The sequence below is a fragment of the Bison bison genome, unplaced genomic scaffold (assembly GCF_000754665.1).
Source record: "Bison bison bison isolate TAMUID 2011002044 unplaced genomic scaffold, Bison_UMD1.0 scf7180017864289, whole genome shotgun sequence".
Lineage (NCBI taxonomy): Eukaryota > Metazoa > Chordata > Mammalia > Artiodactyla > Bovidae > Bison > Bison bison.
In genome coordinates this window covers 3,425,638-3,448,211 of record NW_011494861.1, presented here as the reverse complement: position 1 = coordinate 3,448,211, position 22,574 = coordinate 3,425,638, and the positions used below count along the sequence as shown (strand labels likewise).

At 39.7% G+C, this 22,574-nt stretch overlaps 1 protein-coding gene across 6 annotated transcripts in view; it reads left to right on the top strand.

The window, feature by feature from the left end:
• Nucleotides 1-6: 6 nt before the first annotated feature.
• The window catches only part of KIF1B (kinesin family member 1B), a 140,347-nt gene continuing 117,779 nt past the window's right edge, over nucleotides 7-22,574 (top strand). For all 6 annotated transcript variants that reach the window (XM_010849910.1, XM_010849913.1, XM_010849909.1 and 3 more), the window contains exon 1: nucleotides 7-73. In XM_010849910.1, the coding sequence (XP_010848212.1) occupies nucleotides 55-73 (19 nt within the window). In that variant the 5' untranslated portion in view covers nucleotides 7-54. The remainder of the gene's footprint in view (nucleotides 74-22,574) is intronic.

Genomic DNA, 22,574 nt, shown 5'->3' with positions numbered 1-22,574 from the left:
GTTCGGCCCTTCAATTCTCGAGAGACCAGCAAAGAGTCCAAGTGCATCATTCAGATGCAGGGCAACTCAACCAGTGAGTACATGCTGTGTTCTGTCAGTCCTGTCTCATCTTCCTGTCCTTCCCCCTTTCCTTCTTGCTGTCATCAAAATAAATGAACATGTGGCTAGTAACACTTGGAACTTTGCTGTTCTGAATGTTCCACTGAATGTTTTCCCCTGTGATTTTTGCTGTAGCATATTTAAATATTGGCTGTTTATCTTCTTTACAATTGAGAATTCCCTAGAAAACTGAGTGAATTTAGCTAGTGTTATTAAGTTGAAGTCTTAATGATAGTGAAGGTGTAAGCAGTGATTTTTAGTAAATGATGCTGTGAAATATACCTTATTGAGGGTGCAAGATTGCTTTAACTTCCTTGATTTTCAATAGTACTTGAGCTTACCAAGATGGTCTTAACACTTACACTGCTTCCTTATGATGATTCTTTGAGTTGAACGACAGATACAGCTAAAGCAGATAATAAACTTGTAAATTATTACTAAAAATGATCAGTCCTTGCTTCCTGGTTTGTTTCTCTGAACTATTCCTTAGGTGAAAAATGGCGGAAGCTGGAGTTTTTGGTACTTGCATTAGTTACTTGATGTGGGTCTGTAGGCAAACTATTACTTAAATAATGGTAAGTTCTACCATTTTAAAGCCTGTAACTTTGGGATAAAGTAGAATTGTTGTTCTTTCAGACCCAAGTTAATGCTAAATATTTGAGGAAATATGCTTATCTGTTTGTGGGCCAGTGTTCTGTGTAGAGGATTCTCCCAGTGGGAAATAAATCTATATGTTATGTTTGAGGTGTACAATGGGTGCTTTGACATGTTTATACATTTTTAAATGATCAACACTATCTAATTAGCATATCCATCACTTTTCATAGATAGTCACCTTTTATTTTAAGGTAAGAACACTTGAGATCTACTCCTTCAGCAAATTTTACATAAACATCATTAACCATAGTCACCATGATGCACTTTAGGTCTCCAGAACTTTGTACCCTTTGATCAATGTCTCCTTTTCTCCCCCAGCTCCCAGCCATCACTCTCTATTACTGTGTGTTTGCCATATATATGCACACACACACACATACATATTCCCCGTATACAACTTGGAACTTTCTTTTGCTAACACATTTTTCTGAACTTGCTAAATAGGACTTGCAACATTCTATTTTTTTGAAAAAGGGTCAAACGTTGGAGTCCAAAGTGCTGTACCATTGTTTGTGTTTTACATTTCCTTGTCAGTTGTGCCAGTGATTCTGTGAATTATATATCCTATGAATAATTGTAAAAGAAAGATGCAGAATTTGGTATTATTCTCTAACTAATGTTATATTCTTAAATGTCACTCATCGAGGCTATGTTCTTATTTCTATTTCATTTTAAGAATTAAGTTTTACACAGTATATAACTAAATCCTTGGACAGGGCCTTGCTAGCCTTCTCTATATCATTCTGGTTTTAGTACAGGTGCTGCTGAAATGAGCACATTAAATTCTGGTTATTGAGCCTCTTGTTTCTTTCTGAAAAATGCATTTATTTATAACTTAGTATGGAGGCATTTTTGACTGTTGGTGTTGCCTCTAAATGTCCTGGTATATCACAAGTTCTTTTAAAGGGTGGACATTAGGAAATCCTGGATCAGGAGCCAGAATTGATTCCAGAAAGGTCTACTTTTCTCTGATCCGTTTTGTATACTGACTATCCAGGAGAAATCCCCAGTATCATGGAGATGGAGTTTCATTCATGGTTGGGATGTTGGTACTTTCTTTGTAGAGTTGGAAATCTTATTAAAACTTTTAAGTAGAGAGTGAGTATTAAAAGACCATATCCATGAATGCAAAAGTCATATGATAATAATAAAGGAAAATGCTTACTAGCACAAGTAATAACACTAATGTTTTTCAAGACCATATCCATGAATGCAAAAGTCTTATGATAAAAATAAAGGAAAATGCTTACTAGCACAAGTAATAACACTAATGTTTTTCCTTGATGAGTAATCATTTTAGAATGCCCACATCTTAAATGGATTATATGTTTCTAGTTTTGTCAAGGTCAAATAGGATTACCTACCGCTACTGCTAAGTCACTTCAGTTGTGTCCGACTCTGTGCGACCCCATAGACGGCAGCCCACCAGGCTCCCCCATCCCTGGGATTCTCCAGGCAAGAACACTGAAGTGGGTTGCCATTTCCTTCTCCAATGCATGAAAGTGAAAAGTGAAAGGGAAGTCGCTCAGTTGTGTCCGACCCTCAGCGACCCCATGGACTGCAGCCTTCCAGGCTCCTCCATCTATGGGATTTTCCAGGCAAGAGTACTAGAGTTGGGTGCCATTGCCTTCTCCGAGCATTACCTAATTTCCCTCCAATTTTGATTTATTTTTGTGAATAGGTAGGACATTCACAGGGTATGAATTTCAAAAAGTATGAAGAGTATACAGTACAATCATTCCTTTTACCCCATCACATAGGCAACCAGTTCCTCTTCCCAGAAGTAACTTCAAGGGGGGATTTCCTTTGAGAGATAGTTTAATTAGTAGCAGGTGTAATAATAACTTTTCTTTCAGTCTTGACTGCATTGTAAACACACGAATAAACTTCATATTTATCTCTTGTCAAAATTGGTTTTTTGGTGTGGTTTTTTTTTTTTTTTTTTTTGAGATTTTGGCATGAAAGGATATCCAAAAAAGTTAATACGTTTTATTTACTAACAAGTATCTACTATATGTGTAATGATATGCTAAGTACTAAACAGATATAAAAAAGCTAATCTATTGACTGTTCAGGAGTATGTAGCAAAATTAAAATTTTCTGTAGTTCTGGATAGTTATGTGAAATGGATTTGGGTCCACTTGATTTTCTTTGCCTTTTTTTTTTTTGATCATCTAGGTTAAAAACCTAGTTTCAGTTCAGTTCAGTTGCTCAGTCGTGTCCGACTCTTTGCGACCCCATGAATTGCAGCACACCAGGCCTCCCTGTCCATCAGCAACTCCCAGAGTTCACTCAGACTCATGTCCATTGAGTCAGTGATGCCATCCAGTCATCTCATCCTCTGTCGTCCCCTTCTCCTGCTGCCCCTAATCCCTCCCAGCATCAGAGTCTTTTCTAATGAGTCAGCTCTTCGCATGAGGTGGCCAAAGTACTGGAGTTTCAGCTTTAGCATCATTCCTTCCAAAGAAATCCCAGTTTACTAATGGCTAATAAGAAAGGTATTAGTCTTCATTGTATCTAAGATATATGGCTGCCTTTTTTACTTTATTATTTTGATGGTATAGACAATAATGTTAGTTTGGGGGAAAAAGGTAAAATTACCCAAATACTGATATTCACTCTGGATGAAAGATTTCAGGTGTTTTCACTGGTAGATTGCAAACTGAAGAAGGAAATAAGATTCCTGGTTGAACATTTTCTAAGGATAGGGCCATAAATTTTGGAGTTTTGTTTACTCGTTCTTGTTTGTTTCCCACAAAGATATCTCCAGAATTATTGAAAATATTTGTCTTTTGATGAAATATGGAAGAATAAATGCTTAGTTTTTATTAAAAGTAATTAATGTGGTTAGAATAGACTTGGAAAAAAAAAAGTAGACCTGGGCATATTCTACTACTCCTATGAAAACCAGCCTTTAGACCAGCTTAAACACCATGCTGAACTACCAATGGTTTTTCCATCATATTTTGTCCACATCCTTTCTAGACAGCAGTCCAAGTGGCTCTGATCTGCCTTGATCTTTCTCTTCCTCTTTAACACATTAAGCATGCATGTGTGCTGTCACTCAGTCATGTCCAACTCTTTGCGACCCCATGGAGCCCTGCCAGGCTCCTCTGTCAATGGAATTTTCCTGGCAAGAAATACTGGAGTGGGTTGCCATTCCTACTCCAGAGGATCTTCCCCACCCAGGAATCTAACCTGTGTCTCCTGAGTCTCCTGCATTAGCCAGTGGATTCTTCACCACTGTGCCACCTGGGAATCTCCTGTAACACATTGCCTCTTTGCATTTAAACATTCTCCAGGAGAAATTTGTGACTTTTAAAACAACATTAGTCTCCTGAAACAAAAACCCCTCATTAGCCTTAGAAAAAGTAGTGTTAGTTTTCTAGCTGAATGCTTTGTCATAAGTTTGGGGTAATTTTGGTTCCTCTGAAAGGTGTTTGTTCTTCAAAAGCTAATTCACTAATTGTATCAGAGACATTTTCCTCTAGAATTTTTGGCGTTTTTCAGTTTTCTGCTGTTTTCTTTTTTTTTTCCCCTGCAATTTTATATGGCATTTTCTTAGTAATTTGACTAACACGTAATCCAAATAACTTCTGAGTGAGAGATTTCACGTGAGCCAATTTGTTATATTTAGAAAGTATTAATGGCTTGTTTTTTTAAAAAATTGGGCTTAAGATTGGGAGAGAGCATGGATTTGGAACCTCGAATTGTTGCAAAAAATGAAATGAATTTGCTATAGCCACATGTGTTAGCTGCATTAAAAGACTGCTATGCTGGCAAGCTGGCCTGGACTGTTGCTCATGGGGATTAAAGCTGATTGTTGATGGAATGCAGTGGAATGTTCCTGCCATAAGGTCTCTTATGAAAAAGTAGAAGAGGGTGAAGAGTACTTTAGGGAATGTGCCAGAGTTGAAAACTGAGTAGTGGCAGTTTTATTCAAGCACTTTCTGGTCTCAGAGGGAGTGTTTTCCATGGCACAGATAAAGGTTACTGCCTTGACATTTTGAAGACTAGAGTGCATACAAATAGCTTTGTTTAATAATACCCCGTTATATTCTAAATTTCTCCCACTTCAGAAGCATTTTTTATTGTCTAATTACTTTAAAAAAGGAAAATGGGAGAAAATTAATGCTCTTACTGCTCACATTTATGGTTAGGTTATGTTTGTAAATCTGGAGACTTTGAAACTGCATAAATTCCCCTCTGATCTTTGGCTTTGTTTTTAACCATAATAGTCTGTCTCCAGCCCTTTGGTAATTCCCCTTCATATTTTTATTAATCTTCCTGAGCCTGGGGTCTTTTATTTATTTTTTCCCTAGGCCCAGGTATTAAGGTGGGATAAAAGAAATCTTGGGTTTTTTTTTTTTCCTGCTGATTACTTACATTGTACATTTTAAAAGGCTTTTTTATTCACACATGTGCATTTCTAAACCACATGCTGCACATCACAACTGGTACAGAGAATGACTTCATGTCCATTAATGAAAATCTGGAATGGGGGAAGGACTGGGACAAAAGGGAGCTTGGAAAGGAAGACTTTTGAAAGGAATTCTTACAAATCTGTATGCTTTTTCTGGCATAAATTAATATAACTGCACGAAAATAAATGGGACTTGCCTGGTAGTCCAGCAGTTAAGACTCCATGCTGCCAGCACAGGGGGCCCGGGTTTGATTCCTGGCCAAGGAATGAGATCAGCTTGGGTACCAGTGGCACTAAACTTTTTTAAAAATTCTAACATGAAACACTTTTTCTGTGGTCCAGACTTGGTGCTAGGCTCCTCCTCACCACGGGGGACAGCCACACCCTTTCTCTCTGGGTGTGCATCTCTGCCTTGCTTCTTAACTGAACAAACCACTTCTCTGTGTGCTCTCCCACTAGTTGTTGTGGTGTGTCTCTAATAATAGACTTTGTACCTGCAAAAAAAAAAAAGAGAAAGACTTGAGCTATAGCAGTGACCTTTCATTGTGTGTGTTTGGGATGGAGAAATAAAGGTGCCCCTGAAATGGTATTATATTTACTCAGTTGGGGTTGATGGAAACCAGTTTTGCCCTTTAGAATGACTTTTGGAATGGGTTGATAAAGGGAAGGTCCAGGTGCTGCACTGTCTGTTGCGTTCTCACAGTTCTATTTGGTACTCAATGATTTCTCATACGGCAACTTACTAAACTGACATTTTGAAATGTATTCCTGTTTCTTAGGTTTTTCTTATACTGGATAAAGTTTATGGTCTTAAGGAAGGGCATTAGATTGCACCCTCTACTAGATGAGATTAATTTTTCTGTAACTTAGCACATTTTTTTTCTTTTTAACTGGAGAATAATTGCTTTACAATGTTGTGTTGGTTTCTGCCATACATCAGCATGAATCAGCCATAGATATGCATGTCTCTTCCTCCTTGAACCTCCCTTCTACCTCCCCCCTCCACACCGCCCTTCTGAGTTGTCACAGAGCACCGAGTTGAGCTCACTGTGTTATACAGAAACTTTCCACTAGCTAGCTATTTTACCTGATGCTGGGAAAAATTGAGGGCAGGAGGAGAAGGGGATGACAGACGATGGGATGGTTGGATAGCAACACTGACTCAATGACATGCTTTTGAGCAAACTCAGGGAGAGAGTGATGGACAGAGAAGCCTGGCATGCTGCAGTTCATGGGGTCGAAAAGAGTCGGACATAACTTAGTGACTGAACAACAACAACAAATATATATGTTCCAGTCCTACTCTCTCAGTTTGTCCCACCCTCTCCATCCCGCCTGTGTCCATACGTCTGTCTTTATGTCTGTGTCTCTATTCCTGCCCTGCACATAGGTTCATCAGTGCCCTATTTCTAGATTCCATATATATGCATTAATATACAAGACTTGTTTTTCTCTTTCTGACTTACTTCACTCTGTATGGGGCTTTCCCTGGGGCTCATCTGGTAAAGAATCCACCTGCAATGCGGGAGACCTGGGTCCGCTTCCTGGGTTGGAAAGATCCCTTGGAGAAGGGAAAGGCTACCCACTCCAGTATCAGGTGGCAAAGAGTCAGACATGACTGAGCGACTTTCACTCTCTTTTTTCTTTTCACTGCGTATGACAGGCTCTAGGTTTATCCATCTCAGTAGAACTGATTCAGATTTGTTCTTTTTATGTTTTGTTGTTGTTTATTCTCTAAGTTGTGTCTGACTCTTTGCAACCCTATGGACTGTCGCCTGCTAGGTTCCTCAGTTTATGGGCTTTCCCAGGCAAAAATACTGGAGTGTGTTGCCATTCCCTTCTCTAGGGGTTCTTCCCCACCCAGGGATCAAACCTGGGTCTCCTACATTGCAGACAGATTCTTTACTGTCTCAGCCACCAGGGAAGCTTTATGTAGTCAGCAAGAACAAGACCAGGAACTGATTGTGGCTCAGATCAGGAACTCCTTATTGCAAAATTTAGGCTTAAATTGTAGGAAGTAGGGAAAAACACTGGACCATTCAGGTATGACCTAAATCAAATCTCTTATGATTATACAATAGAAGTGACAACTATTTAATTCAAGGGATTAAATCTGATAGAGTGCCTGAAGAACTATGGACGAACGTTCATAACATTGTACAGGAAGTGGTGACCAAAACCATCCCAAAGAAAAAGAAATGCAAGAAGGCAAAATGGTTGTCTGAGGTGGCCTTACACATTGCTCAGGAAAGAAGGGAAGCAAGAAGCAAAGGAGAAAAGGAAAGATATAGCCAATTGAACGCAGAGTTCCAGAGAATAGCAAGGAGAGACAAGGAAGCCCTCTTAAGTGAACAGTGCAAAGAAATAGAGGAAACCAATAGAATGGGAAAGACTAGAGATCTCTTCAAGAAGATTGGACATACCAAGGGAACATTTCATGCAGAGATGGGCACTATAAAGGGCAGAAACAATAAGGACCTAATAGAAGCCGAAGATATTAAGAAGAGGTGGCAAGAATACACAGAACTGTATTAAAAAGGTCTTAATGACCTGGATAACCACCATGGTGTGGTCACTCACCTAGAGCCAGACATCTTGGAGTGTGAAGTCCAGTGGGCCTTAGGAAGCATTACTACGAACAAAGCTAGTGGAAGAGATGGAATTCCAGCTGAGCTTTTTCAAATTCTAAAAGATGATACCGTTAAAATGCTACACTCACTATGTCAGCAAATTTGGAAGACTCAACAGTGGCCACAGGACTGAAAAAGGTCAGTTTTCATTCCAGTCCCAAAGAAGGGTAATGTTAAAATTGCTGTACAATTGTGCTCATTTCACATGCTAGCAAGGTAATGCTCAAAATCCTTCAAGCTAGGCTTCAACAGGACGTGAACCGAGAACTTACAGATGTTCAAGCTGGATTTTGAAAAGGCAGAGGAACCAGAGATCAAATTCCCAACATCTGTTGGATCATAGAAAAAGCAAGGAAATTCCAGAAAAACATCTACTTTTGCTTCATTGACTACATCAAAGCTTTTGACTGTGTGGATCACAACAAACTGTGGAATATTCTTAAAGAGATGGGAATACCAGGCCTCCTTACCTGCCTCCCAAGAAACCTGTGTGCATGTCAAGAAGCAGCAATTAGAACTGGACATGGAACAAGGAACTGATTCAAAATTGGGAAAGGAATGCATCAAGGCTGTATATTGTCACCCTGCTTATTTAATTTCTAGGCAGAGTATATTGTGCAAAATGCTGGGCTGGATGAATCCCAGGCTGGAATCAAGATTGATGGGAGAAATATCGACAACCTCAGATATGCAGATGATACCACCCTAATGGCAGAAATCGAAGAGGAACTGAAGAGCCTCTTAATGAAGGTGAAAGAGAAGAGTGAAAAAGCTGGTTGGAAACTCAACATTTAAAAAAATAAGATCGTGGCATCCAGTGCTATCACTTCATGCCAAATAGATGGAGAAAAAGTGGAAACAGTGGTAGATTTTATTTTCTTTGGCTCCAAAAATCACTGTGGATAGTGACTGCATCCACGAAATTAAAAGATGCTTATTGTAATTCAACTATTCTTCAATAAAGTATATATATTATGGGGAAAAAAGGTACTTGCTCCTTGGAAGAAAAGCTATGACAAGCCTAGACATTGTATTAAAAAACAGAGACTTCACTTTGCTAACAAAGGTCCATATAGTCAAAGCTGTGGTTTTTCCAGTAGTCATGTACTAATGTGTAAGTTGGACCAGAAAGAAGGCTGAGTGCTGAAGAATTGATGCTTTTGAACTGTAGTGCTGGAGAAGACTCTTGAGAGTCTCTTGGACAGCATGGAGATCAAACCAGTCAGTCCTACAGGAAATCAACCCTGAATATTCCTTGGAAGGACTGATGTTGAAGCTGAAGCTCCAGCACTTTGGCCACCTGATATGAAGAGCTGACTCATTGAAAAAGACCCTAATGCTGGGAAAGATCGAAGGCAGGAGGAGAAGGGGATGACAGAGGATGAGATGGCTGGATAGTATCATCGACTCAATGAACATGAGTTTGAGCAAACTCTGGGAGTTGGTGAAGGACAGGGAAGCCTGGCATGCTGCAGTGCATGGATCGCACAGAGTCGGACACAACTGAGCGACTGAACAAAAACAAAACGCTTTTAAACATGATATAGCAAATAAAAATTTTTTGTTTATTTATTTTTTATGCTATGTTGAGTCTTCAGTGCTGCTTGGGCTTTTCTCTGGTTTTGGCATTGGGGGCTACTCTCTAGTTGCAGTGCTCGGGCTTCTCTTGTTGCAGAGCACAGGCTCTAGGGCGCTCGAACTTCAGTTACTGCAGCACATAGGCTCAGTGGTTGTGGCTCCCAGGCTCTAGTATACAGGCTCAATATTTGAGGCGCATGGGCTTAGTTGCTATGCAGCATGTGGAATATTCCCAGACCAGAGATCTAACCCATATCTCCTGAATTAGCAGGCGATTCTTTACCACTGAGCCGCCAGGGAAGCCCCGTCAGATTGTTTTTTGTGGTTGCTTTTGGTACCTAAATTGTTGTATTCGATGGGAATATACATTTAAAGGCAGAAACAGTTGAGCCTGTCATTAAAGGAGGAGGCCATTGCTATTGTATATCTGGAATTGCTTTTTATTATAATGTATAATTCAGAGTTCTTTAATTATCTAAATAAGTTGTTTTCACATCTAGATTGTGAAACAGCAAAGAGGGAAGACTGAAAAAAATCTTTTAGGAAACCTGCTGTTTTGCATCTAGTCAAAAGAGGTTGTCTTGATTAAATCCAGACTATACTTCAGGTGGCCTTTTTATATGCATATGTTGCTTTTTTCAAAGGGGAAAACAACCATGCCCAGTTTTGTTGGGTTTTTTTTTTTTTTTTTCAATGCCTTCTTTGTGATTCTCAAGAAATATTTTGGAGTTCATTTTTTTATTTTTTTTTTTTAGTTCATTTTTGAAAGTCTGTGCCAACATCGAAGTGCTTATTGCTTTTGGTAGCTTCCCAGTGAAGTGTGAAGCACTGCAGTGAGAGCTAGGAAATCCGGAGCAGTTAGAGAGACTGAAAAGGGAAGGGGCTGCTGCTGCCTGTCATCTCGTGGGCCAAGTTGATTTTTGGAGATTTAATTTTTGGTCATATATCAACAATGTGCTTATTTTATGAAAAAACATTTCTATTGGGGTAAGAATTGTTCTTGGCTGTACTGTGTAGAGATGAATGCTTTGTACAATAGGTGGTAAGAAAAAGAAATAAGAAATTAGGTCCTTGAGAGATCTGTGGGAATTGAGATTTTTGTTATTCAGCAAGCATGGGCTGGGAGGTAACTAGGGACCCAGAGTGTGTTTAGTCTGAGAGTTAAGTGATCAAAGCAGTGTGCTGACCTTTATGAGGCTTTAGGAGAGAGATCTGAATAATTGAGGGGCAGGGCCAGGAAAGATAGAGAATGTCTGGGAAGCCTCTTTTGTTTTGGCAGAACAGAAAACTGTAGGGCTAGAATTAGCAGAAGCTGTACAAATGACGAAATGATTTAACTACAGTTACTGTTTCCCTGTGACATTGTTCAGGTCTGATTCCAGAGTTCCTTTTGTAGCTGTGAATAAAATAGAGAAGGTAAAATTGGTGAAGGGGGAAACAAAAGCAGCTTTTACTTTTTAAATTGCCTTTTAGTGGGGGAAAAACCACCACGATTACCAGTTAAACTCTTAAGCTGTGCCAGCCACTATTAGGCCCTTACAGACTAACTCATTTAACTATCAGAACAGTCCTATGGCAGATATTCTTATTTTCCCCATAGTACAGATGAGGGCATGAATTCTGGTTAACTTGCCTAAGGTCTCACATTTAGGACTGAGAGAAATAGAAAATGAACTGGTGCTGTCTTACTCCAGAACCCTCATTTTTTTCCTTTTAATTGAAGTATAGTTGATTTGCCAACATCTGCTGAATCATAGAAAAAGCAAGGGAATTCCAGGAAAACATCTACTTCTACTTCATTGACTACACTAAAGCCTTTGTGTTGATCACAGCAAACTGTGGAAAATTCTTAAAAGAGATGGGAATACCAGATCACCTTACCTGCCTCCTGAGAAACATGTATGCAGGTCAAGAAGCAACAGTTAGAACTGGACAAGGAACAACAGACTGGTTCCAAATTGGGAAAGAAGTATGTCAGGGCTGTAGGTTGTCACCCTGCTTATTTAAGCTATATGCAGAGTACATCATGAGAAATGCTGGGCTGGATGAAGCACAAGCTGAAATCAAGATTGCCAAGAGAAATATCAATAATCTCAAGTGCAGATGACACCACCCTAATGGCAGAAAGTGAAGAGCAACTAAAGAACCTCTTGATGAAAGTGAAAGAGGAGAGTGAAGAGCTGGCTTGAAACTCAACATTCAAAAAACTAAGATCATGGCATCTGGTCCCATCACTTCATGGCAAATAGATGGGAAAACAATAGAAGCAGTGACAGACTTTATTTTCTTGGGGTCCCGAATCACTGCAGATGCACTGCAGATGGAGACTGCCGCCATGAAATTAAAAAGTTTTTGTTCTTTTGAAGAAAAGCTATGACAAACCTAGACAGTGTATTAAAAAGCAGAGACATCACTTTGCTGACAAAGGTCCATCTAGTCAAAGCTATGGTTTTTCCAGTAGTCATGTATGAATGTGAGAGTTGGACCATAAAGAAGGCTGAGCGCCGAAGAATTGATGCTTTTGAACTATGGTACTAGAGAAGACTCCTGAGAGCCCCTTGGATTGCAAGGAAATCCAACCAGTCAGTCCTAAAGGAAATCAGCTCTGAATATTCATTGGAAGGACTGATGCTGAAGCTGAAGCTCCAATACTTTGGCCGCCTGATGGGAAGCGCCAACTCATTGGAAAAGACCCTGATGCTGGGAAAGACTGATGGCAGGAGAATGGGGCGACAGAGGATGAGATGGTTGGATAGTATCACTGACTCAATGGATATGAATTTGAGCAAACTCTGGGAGATAGTGAAGGACAGGGAATCCTGGAGTGCTGCAGTCCATGGGGTCACAGAGTCCAACACAACTGAGCAACTTAACAGCAGCATAGTTGATTTACAATGTTAGTTTCTGGTGTACAGCAAAGTCATTCTGATATATATATATCTTCTTATATCTATTTTCTTTTTGATATTCTTTTCCATTATGATTTATTACAGGACATTAAATAGAGTTCCCAATGCTCTGTAGGACCTTGTTGTTCATCTACTTTTATATATAGTGGTTTGTATCTGCTAATTCTGAACTCCTAATTTATCCCTCTTCTATGCCCTTTTCCCCTTTGGTAAACCTAAGTTTGTTTTCCATGTCTCTGAGTCTGTTTCTGTTTTGTAACTACGTTCATTTGTGTTATATTTTAGATTCCACATATAAGTGCTATCATATGGTATTTGTGTTTCTCTTTCTGACTTACTTTTTAATACTCTGAGATTGAGTGTATAGTTGACCCTTGAATATCAAGGGGGTTAGGGTGGCGACCCTCAGCAGTTTAAAATCTGCCTATAATCTGTTGACCCTTTGTATCCGTGGTTTGCATCCATGGATTTAACCAACCCTAGATTGTGTAGTACTGTGTATTTACTATTGAAAACAGTCCACATGTAAGTGGACCCATGCATTTCAAACCTGTGTTGTTCAAGGGTCAGCTATGTTGTAAACATATACAGTACAATTTATCCTATTTTATAAGATTTAGAATCTAATTTTGTTATTTTAAATGATTAGGAAATTTTATGATTGTCGATCTTTGCTCAAATCTACTTTATGGTAATATACTTTATACCATTTTAATATATTTTGAAAATACACTATTCTAAGTTGGGAAGAAGCTGCTTATGGGGTTTAGTTTTATGGTTTTGGATATAAATTTAAGAAAAATGCCATATTTCTTAAATTTGGATATAGAAAGCTTTTGGAAATGGAAGTTGGTGCTGAAGATATCACTAGGATTTTTAACAAACTCAAAACATGCTGTTTTAGAAAAGTTAATTTAAAGTTACTCTGTTGCCACAATGATATGTTAATTGTAGTTGCAGGCAAAAATCTTTAATAGTTTGCCAACAACAGTGTAATTGCTACATAGAGACTTTGAGATATTAGATAAATAAATTTATTCTGGAGAATAAAAGGGCTTTTTGAGTACAACTCTTGTTTTGACTGCCTTGTTTTCTAGGACTTAGTAATTAAAAGATTATTTCTGCATCTTGATGCTGAAGTAACAAAGTTGGAAAGAAGGCAAGGGAAAAAAGGGGGTTAATTTGGGGGACTTAGCAGTCGTTTAAAAGCTAATTTTGACTTGAAGGGACTCTAAGAAAGAGAAGATGGTCTTGTGGTTCATCAATAAACTAAAACCTATAGAACATTTTATGGAAATCATTTTAAAGGCATTTCCATTTATCTTGGATAAGGGTCTTCAGGCCTTTACATCAAAGATGCTATCCTCTTCTCTCTTCTCTAGTTCTCCTAAGGTAAGGGATATCAGCAGGAAGAAAAAAAAGTTTGAAGACAAAAGGGGCAAGTTGTGAAAGCTGCAGGGGAGGATAAATAAATGTGAAGTTATCTACCCTGTGGACTTGGGGAAGATACAATCAAATCAGACCTTCAGTTCTAAGGCTGCCTTTCTGATTTATGAAGGGAGACTTAAGGAAACAGCCTTAAAGCCAGATGAGATGTGGATGGTGATGGGAGCCAAGGCCCAGAGGTGAGGATGAGCAGAGTGAGTTATGGGGATGTGAGTAGATCACCTGAACAAAAAAGACTCTTCCTCTGGGGAGTCCAAAGATGGTTATGATGATAAACACTAATGACAGTCACTAACATAGCCTGACTTCCTTTGTCTTTTGTCTCTCAGGATCCTGTCCTCTCCTGATTGCCTGCCTTCCTCACAGGCCATTCTCTTCTCTTACCTTATTTCCTGTGTTGAAAGTACACCAGGACTTCGTCTCTTCTCTTTGATATCTTTTCTGTCTTCAGAGAAGACAGACTCCCTAGGTGATTTCATCTAGGCTCAAGGTTTTAAATGTCTCTGAGGTGACGGTAACTCTCAAACTCATTTCTCCAGCCTGAACCCCTTTTTAGAACTCTAGACTTGTCTACCCAACTGCTAACTTAACTGTACTTAAAGGTCTAAGACGTTATCTCAAACTCAGCATGTCTTCAACAGAACCGATTCCAGACCAGAAATATTGGAGTCACTCTAGTCTTCTCTCTTTTTCTTACAGACCATGTGTAATTCATCAGTAAATCAATTCTGTTTTCTCTGCTTTCACCATCTCTCCTGAATCTGGTTACTTTTTATCATTTGCACTCTTGTCCAAGAACACTCCAGTAGCTTCCTGTCTTTCTCCTTCTGCTTTTGTTCCTATGCAGCAGCCAGAGTCCTATTTTAGACATGGCTTAAAACTCAACATTCAAAAAACTAAGATCATGGCATCCAGTTCCATCACTTCATGGCAAATAGATGAGAAAACAATGGAAACGGTGACAGACTTTACTTACTTGGGCTCCAGAATCTCTGTAGATGGTGACTGCAGCCATAAAGATATTAGCTCTTTGGAAGAAAAACTATGACAAACCTAGGCAGTGTATTAAAAAGCAGAGGCTTTACTTTGCCAACAAAAGTCTGTCTAGTCAGAGCTATGGTTTTTCCAGTAGTCGTGTATGGATGTGAGAGTTGGACCATAAAGAAAGCTGAGTGCCAAAGAATTGATGCTTTTGAACTATGGTGTTAGAGAAAATTCTTGAGAGTCCCTTGGACTGCAGGGAGATCCAACCAGTCAGTCCTCAAGGAAATCAGCTCTGAATATTCATTGGAAGAACCGATGCTAAAGCTGAAGTTCCAATACTTTGGCCACCTGATGTGAAGAATGGACTCATTGGAAAAGACCCTGATGCTGGGAAAGATTGAAGACAGGAAGAGAAGGGGGTGACAGAGGATGAGATGGTTGGATGGCATCACGTACTCGATGGACATGAGTTTGAGCAAGCTCCTGGAGTTGGTGATGGACAGGGAAGCCTGGCATGCTTCATTCTGTGGGGTTGCAAAGAGTGGGACATGACTGAGTGACTGAACTGAACTGAAACCTCATTGTTTCACCCCTGTGCTTTAAATCCTTTTTTGGTTTCTTGTCACTTTTAGAATATAACTAAAGATTCTCACCTTGACCACACAATCTGGCTAGCTCTCTGACATCACAGGTCATTATTGTTTATACTGGTGGCCCTGCAGTACCCTAAATGTCCTGCAGATCCCTGCTCAAACATCATCTTCTCAGACATGGCAGTCTGCCTGTTCTCATCACTCCTCCCACCTCCACTGCCACTTTGTATCTCCTAACTCTTCTTTAATTTTCTTCACCAGGTTATACTATCTCTCTTAGTTAACTGTCTGATTTCCTGGTTAGAATGTAAGCTCCTTCAAGGCAGGAACTGATTTTTCACTGGATACCTTCTTGCGTGGGGCATGGTAGGCACCCAAATATTTGTTAAATGAAAGAATATTGTGAATATTTACTTTATGCTAGGTCCTGAGCTAAAACTCTTGACGTTGATTGGTATCCAACAATTCTATAAAGTTAGGCTCCATTATTGTACCTGGTTTACAGATAAGAAAATTGGTGCTTACTGTTTATTATGTGCCGAGTTATAGATGAACCCTAGAATGATATTGGATACTCACAGTGAGGTTAGATCAAATCTTCTATAGTATTCTATTTTCTTCACTGTTAAAATATTTAATAATAATATCTTCTAGAAATATTTCCTAGATCATTATAGGTTTTGATTATTGAATATTGGGTCAAATTGTAAAACAAAATTCCATTTTGGATCAAGAAACGCAATGGTTTTGATATAGACCTTTCTTTCTCCTGGCCCCCACAAATGCCACACACTGGAACTTAGGGGTTTCTGATGCCTGATGCAGTTCTCATGGGAGTTTTTATGTAAATGGCAAGCAGAAGTTCCCAAACGTTCTACAGTGGTGGTTGTGTTCTGTGTAATTGGTCTCCACACTTCCATTCATGCTTTCTTCTAGTCTTTTCTCCATGCTGTAGCCCATCCATCACTGTAACCAAGTCACTCCAGTGGCTTCTCATTGGGCAGGGATTCACCCGCTCCTTGGAGTCTGCCCATGATCCTGAGATTTTAGTGCTTTTCTACTCTTTGCTGCTCACTGCACGTGAACTTCACCTGTCAAACCAGTACCTGTGATTCACATGCTTATTTTTGCCCCAGGCCTTCTTAGTGGAGTTCCCTAGCCTGGGATGCACCTTGCCCAGTGGTTCAGAGCCTTGGAGCCAGATGGTCTAAATTCCAGTTCAGGCTCTGGCCTTGGGGAGCTCAGGGCACTCTGAACGTGAAGTGGAGATGATGATTGCATAAGGTTATTGTGCGGATTAAATGAGTGCGTCCATGTGATGTGTTAGCACGGCGTTCAGGATATATGAAGTGTTCGTGCTCAGTCGTGTTCAACTCTTTGTGGTCCTATGGATTGTAGCCCACCAGACTCCTCTGCCCATGGAGTTTTCCAGACAAGAATATTAGATTGCCATTTCCTACTCCAGGAGGTCTTCCTGACCCAGGGATCAAACTCTCCTCTCTGTGTCTCCTGCATTGGCAGGCAGATTCTTTACCCCTTTTGCCTCCTAGGAAGTGTTAGCTAATATTATCAGCACTGTCTTCTGCTTATCCTTCAGCCTGGCTTTCTCTTTCACCAAGTCAGAGTCTACTGACTACAAAGTGTCTGTTTTTTGTATATTTCCTTTTGTAAATTCCTGTTTATATGTTCTTACAGGACCCAGTGCTTGGGTAGCATGGATCTTGCCAGAATTTGAAAGCATGTATTTATTTTGTGGGGTTGTATGTCTGTCTCCTCCATTGATTCTGAGCTCTGGAAGGGCAGAAAGAACTCTTTTGCTTGCCGTCACATCCCTAGCCCAGTGCCTGGGACATAGTTTGTACTTCATAAATGTGCTCAGTACATGTGCCCAATGAAGAAAGGGCTGCTTAACTTTTCCTTTGTTCAATTAGGATCTTGGAATCTTCTGCAATAACCCTTCCTTTGAGAAAGAGCAATGTTGGTGTAGAAACTAGCTTTGTTTCAGACTTGGGAGCTCATTGAGTATGCGTACGCAGGGCAGGGACCACTGGAAGACAGGCAGAAAGATCAGGAGCATGGACTTTTCTGGATGGATGCTGTTGGGACAGTACTTTGGTTGAAGGGCTTTGAATGATGCACCATTCTGGTTGTAGCTGTGATACTCAACAGGGATTCAGCCACTTCCTGTTGAGTCTCTGCTCTGTGCTGGGCATTGAGCCAGATGCTGAGCGCCTCACCCTTCTAATTGAATGTATGTTTCAGGGGAACTACTTGGGAAGGTGGAACTACTTGAATGCTGAGTACTTGGCATTTATTTACATCTTCTAGTGTTTATGATAGGGCAGTGCCTCTAGGGTGTGTGCCTTCGTGTGTGAGATCAAGAATGTGCTTCATACCTACATAAGAAGTCTCACGCAAAGCAAGCTTATCATGTCTAGACCACAGGAGAAAATCCTGCAGCAATAGATTTCAATGGTAAGATACCTCTGTCTGCCATGAGATTCTGAATTTCCTGTGAAATACAAACTGTAAGCTGTTGTGTTGTTGTTTAGTCGCTAAGTGGTGTCTGTCTCTTTTGCAACCCCATGGACTGTAGCCTGCCACACTTCTCTGTTCATGGCATTTCCAGGCAAGAATACTGGAATCGTCATTTCCTTCTGCAGGGAATCCTCCTGACTCAGGGATCAAACCTGTGTCTCCTGCTTGGCAGCAGGTTTTTTTTTTTTTTTAAATCACAAAACCACTGAAGAAACAGTTCTGAAAACCTGAGGAAGAAGAGGGTTTTTCAATACCCATTCCACCCTTGTGCCTCCAACATATGACTGTCCGTTATCCTTGCCCTTCCTGCTGTCCTCCATCAGTAATTCTTCTTATGCCTATACTATTTAAAACCTGGTCATTTTTCCTCTTGTTCCTGGTTTACCTACTACTGCTGTTTCCTAGAAACTGTATTTCTGTTATCTGGGTTGAAATTTAGATACCTCCTTCCCAGAGATTAATGATTCTTGCCAGAAGCTGAACACGTTGGCTACTCAGGGAGAAGACTCAGGAAGTAAGTGGTATTGAGAGAGCTACCTTCCAGTTCACACATAAGCATCACCTACTTACCAAGTCAGCACTGTGAGTGATATAGAAAGAGGAGTCATGGTTTCCAGCCACAAAGAAGTGACAATCTATAAGGAAAGATAAAACTAATGAATTCATTGGCTCTTTGGTATATGTTGAGTATCTACCATGTGTAAGGCACGTTCCTGGTACTAGAGAGTAGAGCAGTGAATGAAACAGAAATTCTAGTCTCATGGAACTTACTTTCACCTCAGTGACTCATATAATAAGTCAGGTACTTATGAGAGCAATGAAGAAAAATCAGGCAGGGTAAGAGGATGGAGAGTGAAGTGAATGCTGATTTAAATTGGATGATCAGAAAAGGGCCTTGTGATAAAATGATGTTCAGTTGGAGACCTGTGTGAAATTGGGGGCGTGTGCTGGTCAGATGCCAGGGAGAAAGCATTCCTGCAGAGTAGTAAGTATGGAGACCCTGAGATGAGAATGTGTGTCTAGTAAGAAGGCCAGTGGGACTGGAGTGAAGGGTGCCTCTTTGGAGAGGAGGTTGCGGAGGGAGTGGAGTTTTGTTCAATGTACGATTGGAGGGTTCCCTGGAGGCTCATCTTAGAGCTGGTCTGGATTGCGTCTGAGAAGGATCATTACCTGCAGCGTGGAGATGAGCCTTTTCAGAGGCCCAAAGGATAGTGGGGAGCCCAGTTAGGAGGTGTTGCATCCAGGTGGGAGAGAAGGTGGCTTGCACCAGGATGGTGATAAAGGTGGTGGTGACAAGTTGTGGGATTCTCAGTACATTTTCAAAATAGAACTGACAACATAGATGAGATGTGGAGAGTGAGAGAAAAAAGTCATAAGTGATTCCATGATAGTCTACAGGAAATTGCTAGTGGAGGTGGGTCCAGATCTGGAGTACACAGTGTGTTTAGAGAAATCTTGATAGAAGAGGAGGCCTCGGGTGTAGAAGGAGTCTTGAAAAGCTGTGTGAAATAATTTTATATGAAAGAAAGCACCATGAAGTATAGTGCAGCACTTCATAAAATAGAATTACGTTTAACTCCCATCCTCAAAATATACCAGGAATCCTTTCCTTGAAGAAGAAGAATTGATTTATCCTAGAGAAAGCCTGTACACTGATGACACTTGACCCTGGGAGGCATACTATATTTGTAGTACCTTTTGCATTGATGAAGATATGGTTTAAATGTTGAACGTATTCATTAATTGCTATAGTTCCACTCACATGTGAATGCTTTTAGTTCAGTTCAGTTGCTCAGTCGTGTCAGACTCTTTCCAACCCCAAGGACTGCAGCACACCAGACTTCCCTGTCCGTCACCAACTCCCAGAGTTTGTTCAAACTCATGTCCATTGAGTCGGTTATGCCATACAACCATCTCATCTTTTGTTGTCCCCTTCTCCTGCCTTCAGTCTTTTCCAGCATCAGGGTCTTTTCCAATGAGTCAGCTCTTCACATCAGGTGGCCAAAGTATTGGAGTTTCAGTGTCAGTCCTTCCAGTGAATATTCAGGACCGATTTCCTTTAAGATTGACCAGTCAGATCTCCTTGCAGTCCAAGGGACTCTCAAGAGTCTTCTCCAACACCACAGTTACAAAGCATCAATTCTTTGGTGCTCAGCTTTCTTTATGGTCCAACTCTCACATCCATACATGACTACTAGAAAAACCATAGCTTTGACTAGATGGACCTTTGTCGGCAAAGTAATGTCTCTGCTTTTTAATATGCTGCCCAGGTTTGTCATAGCTTTCTTCCAAGGAGCAAATGTCCTTTAATTTCATGGCTGCAGTCACCATTTGCAGTGTTTTTGGAGCCCAAGAATGAGAGACAAATTAAAAGCCCTGCACACTGTGTTTTGGCTCATTTGACTTTGATACAAGAATCACTGTTTTAAATATTGCCCAGTCTTTTCAGTGATAGAGTTCTCTGTCTATTTGGTGAAAGTTGATAAAATTTATTAATTTTTTTTTAACTATTGTATTTTTAAATACTGTATACATGTATTTTACATGTATACTGCATAGGTATATACTGTTTTGGTTTTTCTTTTTTGTTGTTTTTCATGAAAATGGTGCAGGATTCAATGAAATTAAAATTATATGTGACCCGGGGAGGACATTCATCTGAGTGCCTGCTTGATGTAGGGCAGCACAGAGGATCCATAAGACATGGTCCATGTACTGAAGGGATTTTTAATGGGGAAGGAGCACCAGAGATTCGATGTCACGTCTCAAGGACTCCAATATAGTATTGATTCATTGACTCTTGCCAAGAAGTTGAATTCTTGTATTATGCATTAGCTTATTTTACCAGTAAACTTTTCTCATAGAATATGGGTTATCATACCCATTGAGGGAATTTAAAACAAGATAAAATACCTAATTTTGAAAATTAGCATTTGTGTAGTGCTTTCCTCATTTAATCCTGTGAACTAGGTATTACCTCAGTTTTAGAGAGGATACGAAAGTGTAACAACACCCAAGGTCGTAAGAAAATCTAAAAATATTTCTTGTTCTTACTGATGTTGGTCCTCTGATTACAAGTCCTATATCCTTTACACATGTACACTCTCCTCTCTCCCCTCTTTTATTAATGCTTGGAGACATCCTGTTTCTTAGTCGACTTGAAGTGAGTTAGAGTTTAGCTCTTCAGAAAGAAAAATCCTCTGGCACGTCCTTTCAAAATGTGAATTCATTGTCTGTGAGCTCAAGTGCTGTCATTAATATTTTATCTTTATCACAGTTTTTTCTCTTTACAGAGTTATAGAGTCTTAAAATTTTTTGCTACTAAATATTTAATATATTCAAGATAATATATATATAATATATATGTAAATATAACTGCCTCCCATTCTAATATATGGAAATAACCTATGCCTTCTGAGTGTGCCTACATTCCCCCCACAACAGGTAACAAGAATATTAAATTTTGCATTTTTCCAAGGTGTCTTATTTCATCTAGCAATTAAAAATTTTAAAATATTGTGGGTAAATTTCATCTTGTTTGACATAACTGTTAACATAAATGGCTCTTTAAAATTCTGTTTTTATTTATTTATGTTCAAGTAAAGATACTTTTGTTAATAATAAGGCAGTTATTTAAGAGGTAGTTTGATGTATTCAGAAGTAGAAATAAAATGTTGTACACATGAACTTAATCTAATGTTGTAAGCCAGTATTACTTCAATAAAATATAAACATTCAGTAGAAATTTGAAAAAGAAAAGGTGTATCTTTCTTATCTTTCTTTGTATACCAAACACAATACACAGCAAATGTGCCCCAACCCCCGCCAAAGTTTGTTAAATAAATTCATGCATCTGTGTGCTGAGTGGAATACATAATAGCTGGAAAGCAAAAAAATAGATAAAAATAAAAAACAGCTTGATTTTGAAGCTGGAAGTTAGGAATATTTATTAGTTTCAGAAGTTTCAAAGATCAGGGAGCAGGGTCTGTTAAGGAAGAGGAAAGGATTTTGTGTGATTCAAGGAAATTACTCGCTGGAGTAGTTTTTCTTTGCTTTACTAGAGAAAGGAGAGCAAAGGGGCAGGATTGGCACATTTGCCCTTTCTTAAGTTGTCCTTGGCAGCTTGGTGCTGCCGGTGAGTAGCCTAAGAGTGGATAAGATATGGCTTAAAGTTTTATGACAGCAGGTGTTCACCATGGTTTTGAGTAGTGACGACTACTTCATAGGTCATTTCCTGTATCTTGTGATTTTCCTTTTTGCTGAGCCACTGAAACCTGGAATCTGGTTCACCAAGTCTGATGCTAATTTCCGTTTTCTTGGTAGAGTTTCTGTGTGGTCTTTCATCTTTTAGGAACTGTAATTCTCATAGTTCCTTGTTTCATATGGATGAGGAGAGTTCTGAACAATGCCTATACGGTTTGGGTCTGAGGTGGTCATAAATGTACATGCACATGCATAATCACATGTGTAGAAGGGGCTTACTGTGTTTTCCTTGGTGATTGCTGCATGTGCGGAGTATTTGAGTGGTGGGTGTCTGGGCTCAGGAGCTGGACTTCCCAGATTCACATCCTGAATTGCCACTAGCTAGCCCTGTAGCCTTGGGTTTTCCTTAACCTCTTTGTGATGGTTTCTTTATAAATGGAGATAATAAAGCATCTGCCTTATTAAGTAATTGGGAGGATTAAATAGGTCTGTGCATAGAAAGTACTTATAGCCA